Source organism: Babylonia areolata, chromosome 26 (genome assembly GCF_041734735.1).
Source record: "Babylonia areolata isolate BAREFJ2019XMU chromosome 26, ASM4173473v1, whole genome shotgun sequence".
In the NCBI taxonomy this organism is placed as follows: domain Eukaryota; kingdom Metazoa; phylum Mollusca; class Gastropoda; order Neogastropoda; family Buccinidae; genus Babylonia; species Babylonia areolata.
In genome coordinates this window covers 31839881-31858961 of record NC_134901.1, presented here as the reverse complement: position 1 = coordinate 31858961, position 19081 = coordinate 31839881, and the positions used below count along the sequence as shown (strand labels likewise).

Genomic DNA, 19081 nt, shown 5'->3' with positions numbered 1-19081 from the left:
TACACCTACCGATTTCAAATTACTGTAACTTTTTTTGTTTTTGAACCAAATGACTTCCTGTTTTTGTTTTGTTTTTTAAAGCAAGAGGAATGATGGAATTTTTGTGTTTTGGAGCAATAAATGATGTTGTAAAGTATTTTTATTTTTGTGTTAATTATTATTATGTTGTTTTTTTTTCAATATAAATGTTGCACTTCGACACATTACAGACATAAACAAAGACAGGTACGACATAAACATCACAGCAATGCAGTTGAAAACAAAGCAAACTCACCAACTGAAGTCTTCAGTACAGCTATATTTCCCATGTAATGGTGTAATCCAGAATATAATCCATGGGAAACACACAGAATGAACTTGCTTGGTTTTTGTAGAAAAATGATGATTTCTGTCTCTTCACTTGAAGGTTTCACAGTGTCCTTACTTGAAATATCTTACTGTGGTGGAACTATACATACACCTTACAACTATCTGATGAAACTGAAATACTACTAAAGTCAGAAAATAAAAGAATTGAGGTAAAATATGTATACAAATATGTACACAGGTCTGAACTGTTCACTGTTGGAGACCGTGAATTTTGGTTGCTGCTGCTTTCCTGTAGTCCTCCACAGTAGGATACAGTTCAAAGCATAGAGTGGGACACATTGGCTTCTTGCACATTATGGTTCTAAATGGCAGGTTGAGCAGCAGTCCTCGATTTCAGGCTTACTACACAGCCCCATCACAATCTGAAGTGTTGTGTATGCCTTCATCTCAGGGACAGTGATGTTTTTGGCATCATTCATTGAATGTTGACTGAGTTCAGTGATGCCTGACAGCAGCTCCTCTGTATACAGATTAGACTGGTCAGCCATGAGTTGGAATGCTGATTATGGGAAGAAATGCATAAAGAAGTCCACTGGACTTCAACAGTGTTGACAAGGGCACCTGAAATACATGAGCAAAAAAAACTAAAATACAATTAGTAATAATTATATAACAGCTGATTTATTATCAGCTAATGATAAATACTGCAAATAAAAGATATTATATTCATAAACAAGTGCACAAATAGCAAAAACAAAGATTTTCACACAGGTATGTTTTACACAGTGTATCTCCATAATCTTCACAAGAAAAAAAACTGACATGAAATGTTTGTGTGGTAAATAAACTTACTGCTCTTACTGTTCAATGTCCTACACCTGTCTGATACAATGCACACATAAGTTTATATGTGCTACTAGTGAAAGAACAGTGCACCTCTGATCTGTCCATATAAAAAATAAGTGCAACCTAATCTTAGTCACAAACTCTCTCAGTGAATACATGTGCGAGCACACACACACACACACACACACACACATACACACACACACACACAGAGCTCTTACCTGTTTTCTTAGTAAAATTTGGAAGCCATTCTGCAGGACAGTAGGGACCATCCATGTGGTACAACTCCCACTGAAACAAACCAGGGCTTGGCACAGCTGTTCTACCACATCCCCTCCCTCCTGGTCGTTGGCATGTGGTCCTGCTCGACCCATGGTCATGCTGTGTTGTTGGTCTCCGACGTGACACAGACGCTGCGACTTGAGCAACACGCTCTTCCCCTTCACTATCATGGTCACTCACAGCTGCTGATGTGGTGGCTGTAGCAGGAACACATGCTCCACTCGTCTGGCCTCGCCCTGTACGCTCGCGACTTGGTGCTTGGCTTGGTGCCCAGTCACCACCACTATCACTCTCCCCCTCAGACAATGAAACTTCTTCATCATACGGCAGTTCTTCGCCCAAATCTTCATTTAGCTGGCCTGGCTGCAGTCTCAGTTGCTTGATAACTTGCTCAGTTGTGAAGTAGTGTTGTCTGCTGGTTGATGCAACCATTTTGGAAAGTGAAAAGATTGGAGTTACGGATAAAACTATAATAAATTCACTCGAAAATTTGCAGAAGTACTGTAAAGATGGCGTCAATCAATAGAAGGGGATTCACCTAGTCACATGCACAAAATATGGTCTTTCAAACCTCCCCAAAATAAGAGTGGTAGGTTTGTGAATAACCTATCCTGATTGGGTCGCCTTTTGACGATGTTGGCGGCCTCCCTAGCGGGTGCCAAAAGGCAACAGTATTAAGTCAAACGGTTAACTCACTTGGGACGACAAGTTTTCTCCCTTGCTTTTCCCCACAGATGGCCCATTTGTAAGGGTTTGGAAAAAAATTACAAAAAATACAAAATACTGTGTAAGAAAATGAAACTTTCAAAACTGGTTTATTACGTGTTGAGCTATTACATATAAAAAAAATCAAATTTCTCATCTTATTTTTACAGTTTTGCCATATGTAGAAAATACTGCCAATTTTTCACCCCAAATCACCATACCCATGCTCGCTTTCTGCATTAAATTTGCTTTCTTCGTCATCATCATCCACCTCTTCAATGTCCGACCCTTCACTTTGTAGCATTTCAAGTACTTCGGCAACCCTAAAACGTTGCCGTCACTGCCTTGTTTGCTTCACAACATTCTGAGAAGAGCCCGCTTTGCTAACAGGCTGGCACGCGAGCAGACGACCGGTCAGTGACTTTGTCAGCGTGTGTGCGAGACGGGCCACACATCCCAGGCTGACCAATCATACTGTTCGATTGTGGAGTGACCCAGAATAGTGCACTCTGCTTGGCTAATCACAAAATCACGTGTACAGCACATGATGGAATTTTACTTTCGGAGAATGCTGTTCCGTTCCTTCGTCTGAATCCGAATACATTTGTGTAGGAATGCGTGAGCATTCCTTCGTCCGGAGAGAGTTAATGATTGGAAGTATCAGATTCAATCACAAGTGTCTCTGGTTTATTTAAAGCTGGTCTAGTCAAGCCTTGTCTTGCCTGGTGAGGTCAGTTCTCAAACTGCTTGATAGAAGAAGGAAGAAATGTAGTTTTGAAGATTTTACTTGAAGGTTGGCTGCTCCTGTCGTGATCAGGAACCACATAGTTGATCTGTAAAGTGAGGGAATCCAGTGCTAGTTCTCCTGTGTGCAGTGTATGATTAGGTGATTAATTCCATCCTCATTTCTTGTGTGTGTGTGCAGTGTATGATTTGGTGATTAATTCCATCCTCATTTCTTGTGTGTGTGTGTGTGTGTGTGTGTGTGTGTGTGTGTGTGTGTGTGTAGTGTATGATTTGGTGATTAATTCCATCCTCGTTTCTTGTGTGTGTGCAGTGTATGATTTGGTGATTAATTCCATCCTCATTTCTTGTGTGTGTGTGTGTGTGTGTGCAGTGTATGATTTGGTGATTAATCTCATCCTCATTTCTTGTGTGTGTGTGTGTGTGTGTGTGTGTGTGTGTGCAGTGTATGATTCAGTGATTAATTCCATCATCATTTCTTGTGTGTGTGTGTGTGTGTGTGTGTGTAGTGTATTATTTAGTGATTAATTCCATCCTCATTTCTTGTGTGTGCGCGCAGTGTATGATTTGGTGATAAATTCCATCCTCATTTCTTGTGTGTGTGTGTGTGTGTAGTGTATGATTTGGTGATTAATTCCATCCTCATTTCGTGTGTGTGTGTATGTGCAGTGTATGATTAGGTGATTAATTCCATCCTCATTTCTTGTGTGTGTGTGCAGTGTATGATTTGGTGATTAATTCCATCCTCATTTCTTGTGTGTGTATGTGTGTAGTGTATGATTTGGTGATTAATTCCATCCTCGTTTCTTGTGTGTGTGCAGTGTATGATTTGGTGATTAATTCCATCCTCATTTCTTGTGTGTGTGTGTGTGTGTGTGTGTGTGTGTGTGTGTGCAGTGTATGATTTGGTGATTAATTCCATCATTTCTTGTGTGTGTGTGTGTGTGTGTGTGTGTGTAGTGTATGATTTGGTGATTAATTCCATCCTCATTTCTTGTGTGTGTGTGTGTGTGTGTGTGTGCAGTGTATGATTTGGTGATTAATTCCATCCTCATTTCTTGTGTGTTTGTGCAGTGTATGATTTGGTGATTAATTCCATCCTCATTTCTTGTGTGTTTGTGTAGTATATGATTTGGTGATTAATTCCATCCTCATTTCTTGTGTGTGTGTGCAGTGTATGATTTGGTGATAAATTCCATCCTCATTTCTTGTGTGTGTGTGTGTGTGTGTGTGCAGTGTATGATTCAGTGATTAATTCCATCATCATTTCGTGTGTGTGTGTGTGTGTGTGTGTGCAGTGTATGATTCAGTGATTAATTCCATCATCATTTCGTGTGTGTGTGTGCAGTGTATTATTTAGTGATTAATTCCATCCTCATTTCGTGTGTGTGTGTGCAGTGTATGATTTGGTGATTAATTCCATCCTCATTTCTTGTGTGTGTGTGCAGTATGATTTGGTGATTAATTCCATCCTCATTTCTTGTGTGTGTGTGTAGTGTATGATTTGGTGATTAATTCCATCCTCATTTCTTGTGTGTGTGTGCGTGTGTGTAGTGTATGATTTGGTGATTAATTCCATCCTCATTTCTTGTGTGTGTGTGTGTGTGTGTGTGTGTGTGTGCGTGTGTGTAGTGTATGATTTGGTGATTAATTCCATCCTCATTTCTTGTGTGTGTGTGCAGTGTATGATTTGCTGACTGGGCGAGTGGTTAAGACCTTGAAAGGTGGACACAAATCTTGCGTGCGTGATGTGTCCTGGCATCCCTACAACAACACTCTCTTCAGTTCATCTGTAAGTATGGGTAGCAATGGGGTTAACCGTCAGTGAGGTAAGAGGCTGTATTATTGGCTTTCTTGGGATTTAATGGTCAGCTTATAAATGCTTTTCTAAATGCCTGAACCCTTTCAACCACCAGGTGTGCAAATGTGCAGTTTCTCCTAACTTCAGACATTTTTTTCAGTCAAAGTTGAATTTTATACTTACACTTTCAAAAGCTTGTGTCTTCATAACTATTGATCCAGTTTCCTTGTTGTTTTCTGTGAAATGAAGAGAAAAGATTGAGCTTTGTTATACTCCTGAATTATTGACTCACTTGAGTTATCTCCATTTTTGTTTAAAATGAATTTTCAAATGATAGGAATCACATAGCCATGAAAGCTTTCCCTCTTATTAAGAATTCAATTGAGTGTATTAAGTTTTTTAGGTGTGCATATGTATCACAATGTTAATGAGCAGCCTTCATTTTCTTCAGACTTACTTCACTTTGTCATCATGTTTTTTAGGCATTGACAGTGTATGTGAACATGTTCCACAAATGTCATGTTCAAGGAGAAAATATTTATATTTGATGTTGCATAAAAAGGTCCCCTCCATTGTTGTGTTGTCAGTGGGATGGCACTGTGGGCAAGTGGGACTACTTTGACTACTGGGCCCATGAGGGAGAGCAGGGGGAGGAGAAGTTTGGAAAGGCAGAGTATGAACCAGATGATGAGAACTTCACGTATTCCACCCGCCGACAAACCATGCTTCACCGTGAAGAGAAAGACTGCTTATTCAACAAGCTGTACGACTGAATGACGCTTCTTCCCCCAAATCAACCATTAAGATATTGTGGTGTAACTTGCCTCATCCACCTCCATTATCAGAACTTCCATTGTAAGCTGCGTTTGCTGGACTGAACCATTTTCTGTTCCAAATCACAGAAAAAGGGGTCAGTGAAATGCGTTGGAGGGAAAGGTTATGATATTACGTTAAAAGTTGATAGATATTGATGCCAAGTGTATCACTGTTACACCATTTTCTTTTAGTTCCTCTATACACCTGTCACAATGGTGTATGGTTCAGATGAATTTGATCAGTCAGTTGAATTTTCTGTCTTTTTAAGATTTTATTCAGTAAACTGAAATCTTGGATCTACAGTGATTGTGTTTTCTTCTTTTGTTTATTCATGTGATACGAACATGATTAATTATTAGAGTGGAGTATGTTTTTCTGGAGTCATGTTGCTCTAAAACTCAGTTGTTCATTTTTCTTTAATGGGAAGCTGGGTACCTTTTTTTAATCATTAAAAATCTTCTGTTAATCAGAATCAACCAAATTTACATAAAGTGGTGGATTACAAGTTGTTCGAGATGTAGAAATATGTGTATCTTATTTATGACTCAGTGTTGTGTCAGTGTGCGCTTGGGGCACGACACCTGTATAAAACAACAACAACAATAAAAAAACCACAACCCAACCCACACTGGTGTTATTCAGCCATGTAACAGTTGATTGATATAAATGAAAGGTTATTGGACTCTCCAGTATGATCCATGAAAAATTAATGTGAAAAGATGCATAGCCTGTCAGCCAGCAGCTGTCAGCAAATATTCAATGATCCACTCATACACATCACAAATGTTCATCTTTTCTTTGTTCAGCTGACTTTTTGTAATTCACAGATGACAACAACAGTAGGGGTCACTATAACATATTGCAAAATGACAGGAAACCACTGTTGGCCTAATTCCATTAGCTTTAAAAGGCTCTAAGTGTGCCTTGTCTTTCTCTGTCTCTTGATATACCTGATGCAGTGAGCCTGGGCACACAATAAGCCATATTCCTAATATATTAAAAACTGGCGGTTTCCTTTTAAATTCTTAAGTGTGACAAAAAAAAATTAGCTGGTTCATATTTGCTTCCCAACCAGACTGTAATATTTCATAATTTATTTGTAAACCTGATATTTTCCCAAATAAAAAAAATGGTTTTATTGTTTCTATAAAAGAAGGTTTGTCACCTTTTAACATCATCTGTGTATTATCTGCAAATTGTACTATCTTATGTTCATTATCGTCAATTAATATGCCCTGAATACCATTATTTTCTTGAACCATTATTCTGAGAATTTCAACTCAGAGAATGAAAATGTAAGGTGAAACCAGATCATCCTGCCTACAACCTCTCAAAATGTCAAACCACTGGAATGCTTGTCCATTAACTATTATAGATGATGTAATGTTTTTATGAAATATTTCAATCCGAGAACAAATATCTTCCCTGAAGCCAAAGGACTTCAGTAATTTGGTCATAAATGTCCAATATAAAGAGTCAAATGCCTTCAGTCCTGGTAGACTGTTATCCATGAGATAATTAATTGTATCATAAAGAAGTCTGATGTTATCTCCTATGTATTGTCCACTTACGAATCCTGTCTGATCTTGATTTTGAACAATATTGCAATAATCATTTTCAAAGAGTCAAAAAAGGATCATGTTACCCCCACTCTTGTGTCAACTTCATTGGTTACCTATACATTACAGAATTCAATAAAGAATTGCCATATGGGCTTATCACCACTCTGAAGGATCTCTCCCATCTTAATTATCTTCTGTCCTTCCTACACCCCTGCCTGTTCTCTCAGGACTTCTGGTGAAAAGCATTTCGAGTCCCCAAAACTTCTTCAAAGACATATGGCCAAAGGGCCTTTCAGTATCAAGCACCTTCTGTTCGGAATTCTCTTCCTCTATATCTCTGTCACTTACCAACTGGCAAAACAAACATTCAAACCCACCTGTTCAAACAGGCCTTTTGGTGTGATGAAGCACAGCTGTTTGTCTGCGTTCTTCCTCCTGCCCACCTCACTTTGCCCTGTACTGAAGTCATCATGTGGTGTGTGTGTCTGTGGATGAGTGTTCAATGTTTGTGTGTGTGAGCATGTGTGCATCACTGTGTGTGCACCCTCATCATGTGTGTGTGTGTGCACGTGTAGAGCATTTTTTGTGTCTTTTGTGTGTATGTGTTTGTGCTGCATATGTGTGTGTGTGTGTGTGTGTGATTATATCTGCAATTTGTAGTATTGTCTTGGTGCATATAGATACACATATTTGTGTTTTTTTTCATATGCAGAAGTATGTTGTTATGCACCATTGTATATGTATTGTTTCAGTCATGTGAGGCACTTAGAGCCCATTATATGGGGGGTTTGCACCAAATAAGTACTATCCATCATTATTATTGATATTATCTTCATTTATGAGAGATGGCACTACTTATTTATTCTGGAAGCAATTACAAGAACCAATTTTTTATAAAGTATTTGATAACGAGATGAATTCCTGTATTCATGTATTATTTCGTTTTACCTTCTTTAGGTATACATATAAAGATACCTTCTTTTTGAATCCTTCATTAATGCTAATTGAATTGACCGTGAAGAATTTTAATTCTTTCCCCCAAAAATTCATAAGGAAACCTATCTGTTCTGGGACTCTATGTTTCATGTTTTTGAGAGCGAGTCCAGCTTTTGGTACACCTGATGCAGTGAGTCTTCGCACATATTTACCATTGCCATATATAGCCTGTTTTTTTTTCTTTTCGCACACATTACATCCTGGGTGAATATTAAACCATGCTTCTAAAGAAAAAACCTCATGTCCCATGTGCCATGGATGATCTGTATTTGTGGTGAAGTGAAACTCACACAGCATACATTGTGGGTGAAAATTCACCCATGACTTTCAGTTAATGAACATGGGTGAAAATTTACCTGCGTTCACCTCTGCCTGAGCCACACAGGGCCTGGCTGTGTCAGTACTGATGACAGCTTAGATAAACATGGGGGTGGCCAGTCAATCACTTAGGTTCCCCAGCTTCGCAGCGTGTGTGTGTGTGCATGTGCATGTCTTATTTTGCTTCTCTGCTACTTATGCACATGTGTAGTGCCACTCAGTGACAGGAACCACCATGACTGGTGAGTACAAATTGTTCAACTGCATGATTTTGATTAGGAATTAATTTAGAGCAGATAGGCACATGAATTCTCGAAATTGATGTAAATGACATGAAATAAGATTTATAAATAGAAATACAAACAAGACTTCAAATACAAAATGAGCACACCCAACCTTAAATTCAAGCTGAGAAGTCTACATCAATATGACAAGGTACTTCAGTGTGCTGTCTTGATGTTACATGATGTATCCTAAGATCCACAGGAAATATTTACGACTTCTATACATGTGTAGGTTTGCTTCTGGTTCTGGTAGAATGTGTTAATAATGCCACATACGCAAGAGCTAAAAAAAATCTTGGAGTAAGAGGAAGTGCAAAATGGCGTGACAGAAGACAAAGTAATAAATTTTAGATGCTCCACATTTTGTTTTGTTTTCATTAAATTTGAGTGTATTCATGTATTTATATATTTCATTTTAGTTGACTGTTCAGTACATACCAAGGGTAGGCCCTCAGGGCCTGACAGGTGCGTTGAGTTTATATGTTGGTCAGGCATTGGCTCCCTTATACAGAATTGGTGTGGCATTTTTGGATCAATCCACATGCTTTGACACCGTGAAACTGAAACCACATGTGAATTTTGAAAAGAGCTGGCTAGCTTATCATCCAAGTGACAGATATATCCAGGTATGACTGTCTGCCTTTCAACTCTTCCTGCCCCACCCATTCCATCCAAAGGCTGGCACCACTCTGCAAGCATAAACCTTCAGGCATGTATAATGTGTGTAGGTACACAAGTTCTCAGTGATTTAAAATGTTTTTCTCTTCTTTTTTTTTTAAATCTATTTTACAAACATACATGTTTTTGTGAGTATGTGTAGAAAAATTAGTTGAAAAAATCAGTAAGTTTTGTTCAAGAAAACAGCTTTTGGTTTTAAAAGGTGAAAGGTCCCATAGCCTTATACAGCCATGGGGACAGTGAATTAATATCCACTGTCCAGGGCTCGGCATAGGAAGGCGGGAATCAGTCCTTCTTCCGCTGTTTTAACCTTCCCAAACCAAGTGAGGTACCCATTTACACCCGGGTGAAGAAAACTGGAGTAATGTGACTTTCCAAGGACATGACACTAGGCCAGAACGGGGAATTGAACCCTGACCTCCGGATCAGAAGTCCAACACCTTACCAATTCTGCCATGGTGTCTTCTGGGCTTAGGAAATAAAATATGGATGAATTTTCACCCATGGCGTATGGCAAAGGTTAATCTGGTCACTTCATAAAATTCCACAGGCATCAGTAGACAAAAATGAGGATAAGCAAACCAGGCCTATCTGTTTGCTCTTCTTGGCCAAAATTGTTTGTGGCAACTCAGTGATATGACATCTTGCCATTAGACCACCATCTGCTAGCCAGTGAAATGCCATTTCTGGCAGTAGGTAAACAATCATTCTCAATGGCCGCCATTTTTCAGGTAAGTGACAATAGTGATTTGCTCTGTCATTGCCAACCTTTTATGCATTACAAATGTTATTTTTCATGCATGTTTGTTGTTAGTTGCAGCTTTCTGCGATGTTTTCGTCTTGGGATTCATATATCTTGCATCGTTTGTGTCTGTTTGTGACATTTTATTTAATGTTTTGTTTTGTGAACTTCGTCTCGCTCTTCTGCTCTCCTTTCGTCTTTGCCAACCATTCCTGACTTTCTTCTACTTAAGACTCACCGCAATACTTGGGAATAACTTGTCCCCGTCGCGGAGCATCGCTAACCTTTCTGGCGACTGCCGAACCCGTGAGGTTGGGATAGTGCTCTTACAGGAGTCTATCTCAGGTCCCGGGAACCATGGGTTCTCTCGTTTGCGATCGGGCCAGTGCATCTTTGTTGACACATTGAGGTGAAACAGCTCGAACTCAACACTGTCAGGAAGGGGACTGTGGGGGGTGGAGTTCTGGCCGGACCCCAAGCTAGCCCAAGTGGAGTATGGTTTTGTTGAGGGATGTGCCCCTACTGTGCCTGTGTAGATGGCCTTAAAAAAAAAAGAAGAAGAAAAGATATATATTCATACATATATATTTCTCTCTCTCTCACAGCCAATATATATTTCTCTCTCTCACAACCAGTCTTATACTCATGTTATGGGCCAGACATGATGTCACAATGGGGCGTGATTCAGCTCTCTATTCTCTGTTCATGGACAGGCTCTCAGTAGTGGCATTTCTCTCTCTCTCCATCCCTCCCATGCCAAGTCCCCTCCCCACCTCTCTCAATGGGGGCGGACACCTGTGGCCTTCTGGAGGGCTACACTCTCATGTTCTCCCCAGGTCAAGTCACCCCAGTATCCCTACGGGAGGGGATGCGGGGCACGTGGCACCCACCTGTTTGTCAGGTGAAGCCGCTGTCCGTCGGGTCTCCCCTGCTGGGGTAGGCACACATGTGTCAGGTGGTCCCAGGACACCCAGGTCGGGACAGGTTACTGGACTTCCCACCAACCTGGACAAGTTTTTTTTTGTTCCCCCCCCCCCCCCCCTCGTCCCCCCCCACACCCCCCCCCACACACACACACACCCTCCTAGAAGTCTAGTCTATGTGCCAGTGAGCCATGGGGATAGGCTCACAGTATGGTTGGATGGTAGATCCCCCGATTCTACCCGTACAGGAGTGCTGCCTGGAGGGCCAGGGATGACCCCAGGTCCTATCCTCCCCAGATTCAGCCCAGCACCCCTTACCCTACAGGTTTGGTGCCCTGCTGCGGATGCCCACCATATCACCTGGACTGGCCCAGCTGGTGTCTGTCAGGGTAACCTGTATTGTCACCAGTGCATCCCATTCAGGACACAGCACCTCTGGGTCTGCCTACCCAGGTGGGGAAAACTTGCATTTTCCCCTACCTCAGCCTTAGGTAGTCAGGAGAACAGTAGGCCTTACTGCCTCCCAGCATGCATGTGTCCCGACCTTTCATGGGGTGCAACGTGAGGACCTCGGCTTCCTCACTCTCAAGCATGGATGAAAATGTTCTCCTGACATCCTCTGGCTGGCGCCCATGGGTTGATTCCCCAATGGGGGTTCACCCTGTGGCCACACTGGGTGCAGTGGAGGGCTAGGCCCTCTCCCTACCCTGATTTCAGCGAAGCCCTGTGGAGGGATGGTGTATTTCTCAGTCATGACAACATTCATGCTCATCATCACTTCCCTTTTGGGTCCTTGCACTTCCAGACCCTCATCAAATCAAAGAAGCCAAGAGTTTCCGCTGCCCCTTAGGAGATGACAGGGTGTTTTCACCCCTGGTACGTTCTGGGCTCAGTTGTGGACCTACCTCCCAGCACATTTTGCCCCCATTATTTTTCTCCACCAGGACTCGATTGCAGCCCAGCGTGGAGGTACCGAGCACTTGTGGGTCGGGACTACCTCTACAGCTGCCAGCACCTCCCTTGTGGGCATCTGTACCACCATGGGAGGGAATATTGCAGGCGTGACCCTTGCCTGTGCATCAGGCAACAGCGCACATGCTTTGGGTGGCTCCACCTTCTCCACTTCCTCGGTCAGCCCACAGTCCCAACACTTAATTTGGACAGGACCTCCCTCTGACGGGGCCACTGTCTCCTTCGCTGGAGGTCCTGGTGCCAGGGACCATTGGGGAGGGTCTCACAGGGTCAGTCGCCCTCCATGGGCGATTTCTCCTTTTCAAACTTGATGCAGATGCACCTAAGGTGCATGCTTGGCTGCTACAAGGCCTGGGTAGAACCACTCATCCTCTTACTCCTTAACTCTGCCATGCACCTCCTTCCGGGTGTCGCGCACCAAAGGGTTTGGCTGTGAACACCCACTCTTTGGTCAGGGTAGTCTCATTGGTCACCTGCACCCACCCTCAGGGACCCTTTCCCTTGGGGTCCCCTTACATGGGGTCCAGGGTCTCTAGCGCCTTCCTCAGGACTGACAGCTTCTGGGTCACAGACAAGGTCGGTGAAGCTTGCAGCTTCTTTTTACCACTCGCTCCTGCTTTGGGAAGATTGATGGGTGTTCATGCCCTCAGGGCATGCATGGGTCCCTTCGTAACCATCTCAGGAGGGGCATAGTGTCGAGATTGGCACATCCCTCATGGGCGTTGCTAGACCTGCGGTCCATGGGCTCTAGCCCTGCAGCAGGCATGAATGGGATAATCAGCCGGCAAATCTGATTGGCTCACTCTTCTTCCCATGGGGCCGCATACCCAAATGTGGAGACCCCCCTGGGTATATCCAGGTGTGAGGGGACCCTGCCCAGTATGGATTTTTCTACCCTCTCCTGGGTGACAGGTCAAGTCCATATTCACCTTCTGATCAGACTGAACCCAGTTCTTTCCTGGTGGCACTGGAGCTGACCCTGCCCACATGTCACTCCTATGGTGTGATGCCCTCTTGGGTGGGACAGGGGGCTTGTCCCACAACACCTTCCCTTGGGCTCCCCTACCTTGGCCATCCTTTCTTACATGACAGCTGGTTGAGGGGGACAAATAGGCCTGTCTGTGCCTGCAACATGTTTCCTTGGCGTTACGCCTTGCTGCCTTCCTTTACAGGGCCAATCATGTGTGGGATGAGTGTGGCCTCCTGCAAGGTTCGGAGTTGTTTTCTTCTGAACCTCATTAACTCTTCAGCCATCCACGGCTGACTGCTTTGGGTGACAGAGTTGCTGCACACCTGACAGTGAAGGCAGATGCTACTACCAGCCAGCATATCAACTCTGTGCTGGCCAGAAGGGACGCCGTCATCTATCTCTCTAACAACCCAGGGGAAGAAAAGGCAGCCTCACAGTCAATTACCACCCTGCAACACTCCCTCGTGGGTCTTTGTCCCATGCACAGATAGGGGGCCTATTTACACCCCCGATGACTCAGACACATTTCAGACCCTCCAGTCGCTCAGCCCTGGCAAGTAGGGCTTCTCTCCCATGCACAACAGTTGCGTGAAGTGGGATTCGACGACTGGCTTATGTTGGGGCTAGAATTGGGGTGCATGCTGTTTCAGGCATAAGATTCCCCCTCCTCTGTGACCCACTCCTCTTCCTTATGTACCCAAATAAGAGGAGCATGACAGCATTTTGACGACGGGGATATCTCACGGCTTCTTGAAAGTGTGACATCAGACCCCAAACTGGGGCCCCGGGGCCCTGAGAGGGTGGTGACCAATCCTGGATTTGTCCCCCTCAACAGGGCCACATTCTTATGAACTCCCAGGCATGCATTTGAGAGACATTGCGATGTGCTATTGCTTTAAACCTGCAGGTTATGCGTGACCAGATCCTCATTCATCCGGCATCCTACCGGTACCCGAGGTTCTTGTGGAGGGACATGGTAACCCAGTTCTCTGCCCTCCTGTGCAGTCATTCCATTGACCCCCATCCTCTGCTGAAGGTGGGGCTGGCATGGGTTTCCAGGTTCAGTTTAGAGTTCAGTTCCTCAAGGTACGTACCTACTCCACTGACTCCACTTAGCACAGTCATAGGCCCTGTGTACAATTCACACATCCAGATTTCGAGAGCTGTGCACACAACAGGGATTGTTGCAACAAAAGGGAAATTGCTCTCTCTCCCAAAGCCAGTCCTCTGACTTCTTAGGGACGACATTTGCCATACGGTCCATAACGGTCGGTCAGGGGTTTCAGTTCACTGTGCAGAGACAAGGCAGGTCTCAGAGGGCTTAGCCCAGGGTCATGCACATCTGGGAGATTGGTTCCTGGAAATACATCAGCAGTAGCTTATCTACCCCCACCCCCCTCCCATTTCTGGCTCAAGGGGTCCCACTGAACCCATACTTTAAGGGGCACTCTTCACGATGCATCTTCACGAGCAATGGGGAGCCCACTCAAGCTCACTCCTTGCAGCCGTGGTTGGTTGTCACGGGAGCCAAGTGAAACTTCACTCTTCTGGAACTTGCAGCAGTCCGCTGGGCTTGTCTCCACTCCACATGGGAGGAAGCCATCCAGAATATTCATGTGTTCATGGACAACACTACTGTCGAGTATGTGGACACAAAAAAAGGGGGCGGCCCTGGATATCCTCATGTGGTGGTCCAAGGATCTCCTTTGCTGGTGCTACAAGGCATTGAGCTTTCAGCAAGACACATAGGGGTAGTACCAACCTAGGCAGGTGCTAGAGGCAGGTTCAAGAGCATCCTCCACTTGGTGGACCCTACACAAGGACACCCTGCAAGGAGTGTGGCGTTATGGTCTCCACAGAAGGGGTTCTCTTTACCACAGGTCTGTTGAGGACTCCTGATACCTGTCACACTGGTTTCAGACATGGAAGTTTGGGCAGCAAATGTTTTTTCTCTGGACTGGAGCAAGCTGACCGCTTATGCCTTTCCTTACTTCCGATCCCACCCTAGATGGTTGGGAAGCCGGGTTGGAATGCCTACACATCGGAACCTTAGGCATTTTCAGTCATGTTTATACTGGATTCTGATAGTTCAGGAGGCTTGCGCTATTGCCGCTCCAGCCACCTTTCAGCACTCTGTGCCTCTTTGCCAGGATTTGCAGGTGGCTTTCTGCTGTTCGGAGATTTCCTTCATCGATTTCCTCCTCAGGGTAGTCTGCATGCTCATTGCATATGGTTCTTAGGGGTTTCCTTTGTCGCGGCTAACAGCTGTCACAGTTACAAGGGCTCCCCTTGTGATCCAGAAGGCAATGCCCTCCACTATTTGCTTTGAATTTTGCATCAGTTTGACATGGTACAGTATATGACGCCAAAATGAGGAGTTTGTATTACACTCCCAGTTTGGTTAAATTTCCTTACTATGTCAAAGTCAAATGCCCGCCCATCCATCCCACATGGGACGTTTCTTTGCTGGCCATTGGAAGGATTGTTTACCTACTGCAGGAAATGGTATTTCATTTGCTAGCAGATGGCAGTCTAATGGCGAGATGTCGTATCACTGAGTTGCCGCGAACAATTTTGGCCAAGAAGAGTTTGCATCAGTTTGACATGGTAAGTATATTTAACCAAACTGGAAGAATAATAAAAACTCGTCATATAAGTTACCGACAGATAAACCCATGGACATGTAGGACAGCTGTGTAGATCAGAATCTTGTCTGCTGAAAAATAATGCTGCGACCAATGTGATGATGCAGTGCCACATGTAGACATGGCACATCTGTGTGACTAACTGTCAATGTCTGATGTCCTATTTTGACTTTGCACCTCAGTGTGACTGTGACAGTCAAGTCTTTTGTCAGCAGTCAGAAGTAGGCTGATACAGAATCAGAATCACAAACGTTGTTGTTTCACTATGTTCCTTTTAGTGTTCAGTTTGTGAACAAATTCAGTAAAATATGGCTGTGTCAAGCATGACAGTAAAGGGTTATCACAAAATGGTTATAAAAAACACAAAAAAAAACCCTCCAAAATCCAGCAAGTTCTGTCAGTGTAAAGATGTAGGGAAAACAACATAACCAAAAAAAAAAAAAGGGGGGGTGGGGGTGGGGTGGGGAAGAATCCTAGAATCTGCTGCAACTGTCTTACAACTAAAATGCTCCAGTAGCTATTGTCAAGTCAAGGAAAATGCCTCACACAGTTACAACTCAGTTCTGGCGTGATGTATATATTTGAACAGATTTTTCGGACAGCTTTGCCCGTTTTCCACATTGAAAGTTGTGCTGTATTTTCTCAGCGCCTGCTATGGACACAGACTTTGTAAAACTGCTGTGCATTTGGTCTTGTCCAGTGTGCTTACGGAAGTGTCTATATGTAATCCAGAAACATGTGTCTGTATGTTCGTTTATTTATTTATAGTCTGTTCACCTAAGATGATGATATTAGACTGGGCCCATGTGTCTGTACCAAAACAGACAAGTACAGTATGTACCAGCAGGGTGCCAACATATATGTTCACATCATATGAATTCATTTGAATACAGGAATGTTGTTAAAAGGTCATACTCACACCTGGAGTAGAGTTTTGTGATTGCCCAAATATACCGTTGGTCTGTCATGCAGACACATCCCATTTTTGCAGTAAATACAGTTATATGGATGCCTTTGTGACTGTCTTACCTCCTGGCCCAAAGTGAGTGACCTGACCCATACCACACAGGCACAGTCTTGTCTGCATTGATTCCAATCTCTGTGTGTACATCTGTCTCCTCATTCTTGCTTCAGAGTGGGTAGCATACTCTTGAACACGAACGCATGGGTGCAGGCCAACACACACAGGCACACTCACTCATTTGCACTGTATTGATAAGCATGTACACATTTGCTCATACACGGTCACATGTTCTCTCTCTCTCTCACTGGCCAAAAGGACAGGCTGCACATGCAGTTGAAATCAGTGAGCAGTGAGCTTAAAAGTTACATCCTTTTACAGTGACAAATGAAAAAACTGCTTGTAAATCCTTGAGTCTGCTTTGGAGATGATGACTTCTGTTATATACACATACAAATACAAACATACAGTGACAAAGTCTGGAAGCACAAAGGGCAGCAATGTACGATACGCAGGTTGACACAGTTCCTCCTGAAGCTTAAAAACATTTAATATGTCATTGGTATTGAGCTGTGGTCATACCATGTATCGACCATATGGACATACTCCTTGTCCAACTGTGCTGATCTATGTGATGGGCTTGTAAGATGAGTGAAATGTGTTCTGTGCATCTCTGTAAATTCTGACTGGCACAGATCTATGTGTATCTGCTTCTAATTATCCACAAAAAAGATGTAAGTTAGTTTGGAGAATTACCAGGATGGCATGGGGGCCCATTCCCTGTGGAATTTTGTGAACATGGACCATGCATTCTTTTGTACATTGTGTGCACACTGGACTTGAATATACGAAAGGCATGCAAAAATACACACCTCTCCATTTTCATATTCAGATAGTCAAAATAATTAGTGCTACAAGACAGAAAGAAGGGTTAAAGTCTGCTGGTTGCCATGTAAATTTAAGTCAGGCTAACCAGCAAGCAGTTAACAGCATTTGTTTTACTTCTTGATCTCTCAGAGTGATTTGTGAAGGTGTATGTGTGTGCATGAAGGAGAGACACTTGCAAAGAAGGGATGTACATGTATTTACTTCTTGATCTCTCAGAGTGATTTGTGAAGGTGTATGTGTGTGCATGAAGGAGAGACACTTGCAAAGAAGGGATGTACATGTATTTACTTCTTGATCTCTCAGGGTGATTTGTGAAGGTGTATACGAAGGAGAGACACTTGCAAAGAAGGGATGTACATGTATTTACTTCTTGATCTCTCAGGGTGATTTGTGAAGGTGTATGTGTGTGCACGAAGGAAAGACACTTGCAGAGAAGGGATGTACATCTAAGATATTTCAGAAGTCTGAAATGAGGTAGTGAAAATGAAAGAAAATATAAAAGTGAAACATGCAGAAATGCTTTGCATAACAGACATTGAGAATTTTTTGCATAAACAGAATGTGTTTTGTTGTTGTTGTTTGTGTGTGTACATATATTGCTTTCAGGTTCAATAATATTGGTTAGTTTGCAGCTGATTTGTTGGATTTGAGTATTGGATGGACATTGTATTATGGGGTTTTTTCACAATGTTTTCTGCTTAAATTAGTAGGGGGAGAAAGGACAAATACATGATCTATATAAAAATCAGATTGATGTGGAATGTGTCATTTTGTTGAAAGGGGGTAGTGGTTGTTGGACAGGAAAACCTTACCATCTGCTAATCATAATGTCTGCCAACATTTGGTTGTTAGCACAATCAATGTTGGCACAATAATTGTCAATACAAAAACAATAAATGTGTGAAGAAACCCTCACTGTCAGATCATTGATTAATACTATGACAGAGCATGTTTGTCATTCTTCGTTTATCAGTCACTAATGCAGGAATAAAATTTATAACGAGTACAGTAATCAGAAAATTAAATATTGAAATTTTTTCTTAATTTGCTTTAACTTTAACCAGTTCAAGGGAATGAAGTTTTATCATTGTGGCCATTAGTTTTAAAAAGTGATATGTTTATTTTATTATTTCATATAATGAAAGCCTAATGTGTTTATGTAAGTTCTGCATTAATAAAAAAAAAAAAAGAGTAATGTAGATGGGAGTGCCTTAAATTTGCTACTGACAACAGATAAAAGATTTGGGAAAAGAAGATACTTGTACTCATACATTTTACTGTTTATGCACTCATTAATTATGGTCTTAAAGGCTGAATAGAGAAAACAGTACTGGTGTGGTTTGTTTTTTTAAATCACAGCTTAGGTCCATAAAACTCAGAAGTTTCAACATGTAAGTAAAGGATTTGAGAGTTTGGGGTCTGTTGTATTTGATGGCACATTGCTAACCTGTAAAACAGAAATGTGATTTCTGTGATTTCTATGACACATGTTCCAACATGTACAATGATTGATCTGTTTGATTGTGTAGATACTTGTCATATTTTGTACAGACTGAAATTACTGGTAAACTGAACTGATGTCAGTGTTGAATGTAATGTGTATGGATGTGTTGGTGTTTGGTGATTTAAGCTTTAGCCA

General features: G+C 42.7%; 1 protein-coding gene across 1 annotated transcript in view; it reads left to right on the top strand.

The window, feature by feature from the left end:
• Window positions 1-19016, top strand: part of LOC143300718 (DDB1- and CUL4-associated factor 11-like) — a 120209-nt gene extending 101193 nt beyond the window's left edge. Inside the window, exons 17-18 of the mRNA XM_076614596.1 lie at window positions 4569-4678; window positions 5275-19016. Of these exons, the coding sequence (XP_076470711.1) occupies window positions 4569-4678; window positions 5275-5460 (296 nt within the window). The 3' untranslated portion in view covers window positions 5461-19016. The remainder of the gene's footprint in view (window positions 1-4568; window positions 4679-5274) is intronic.
• Window positions 19017-19081: the final 65 nt, after the last annotated feature.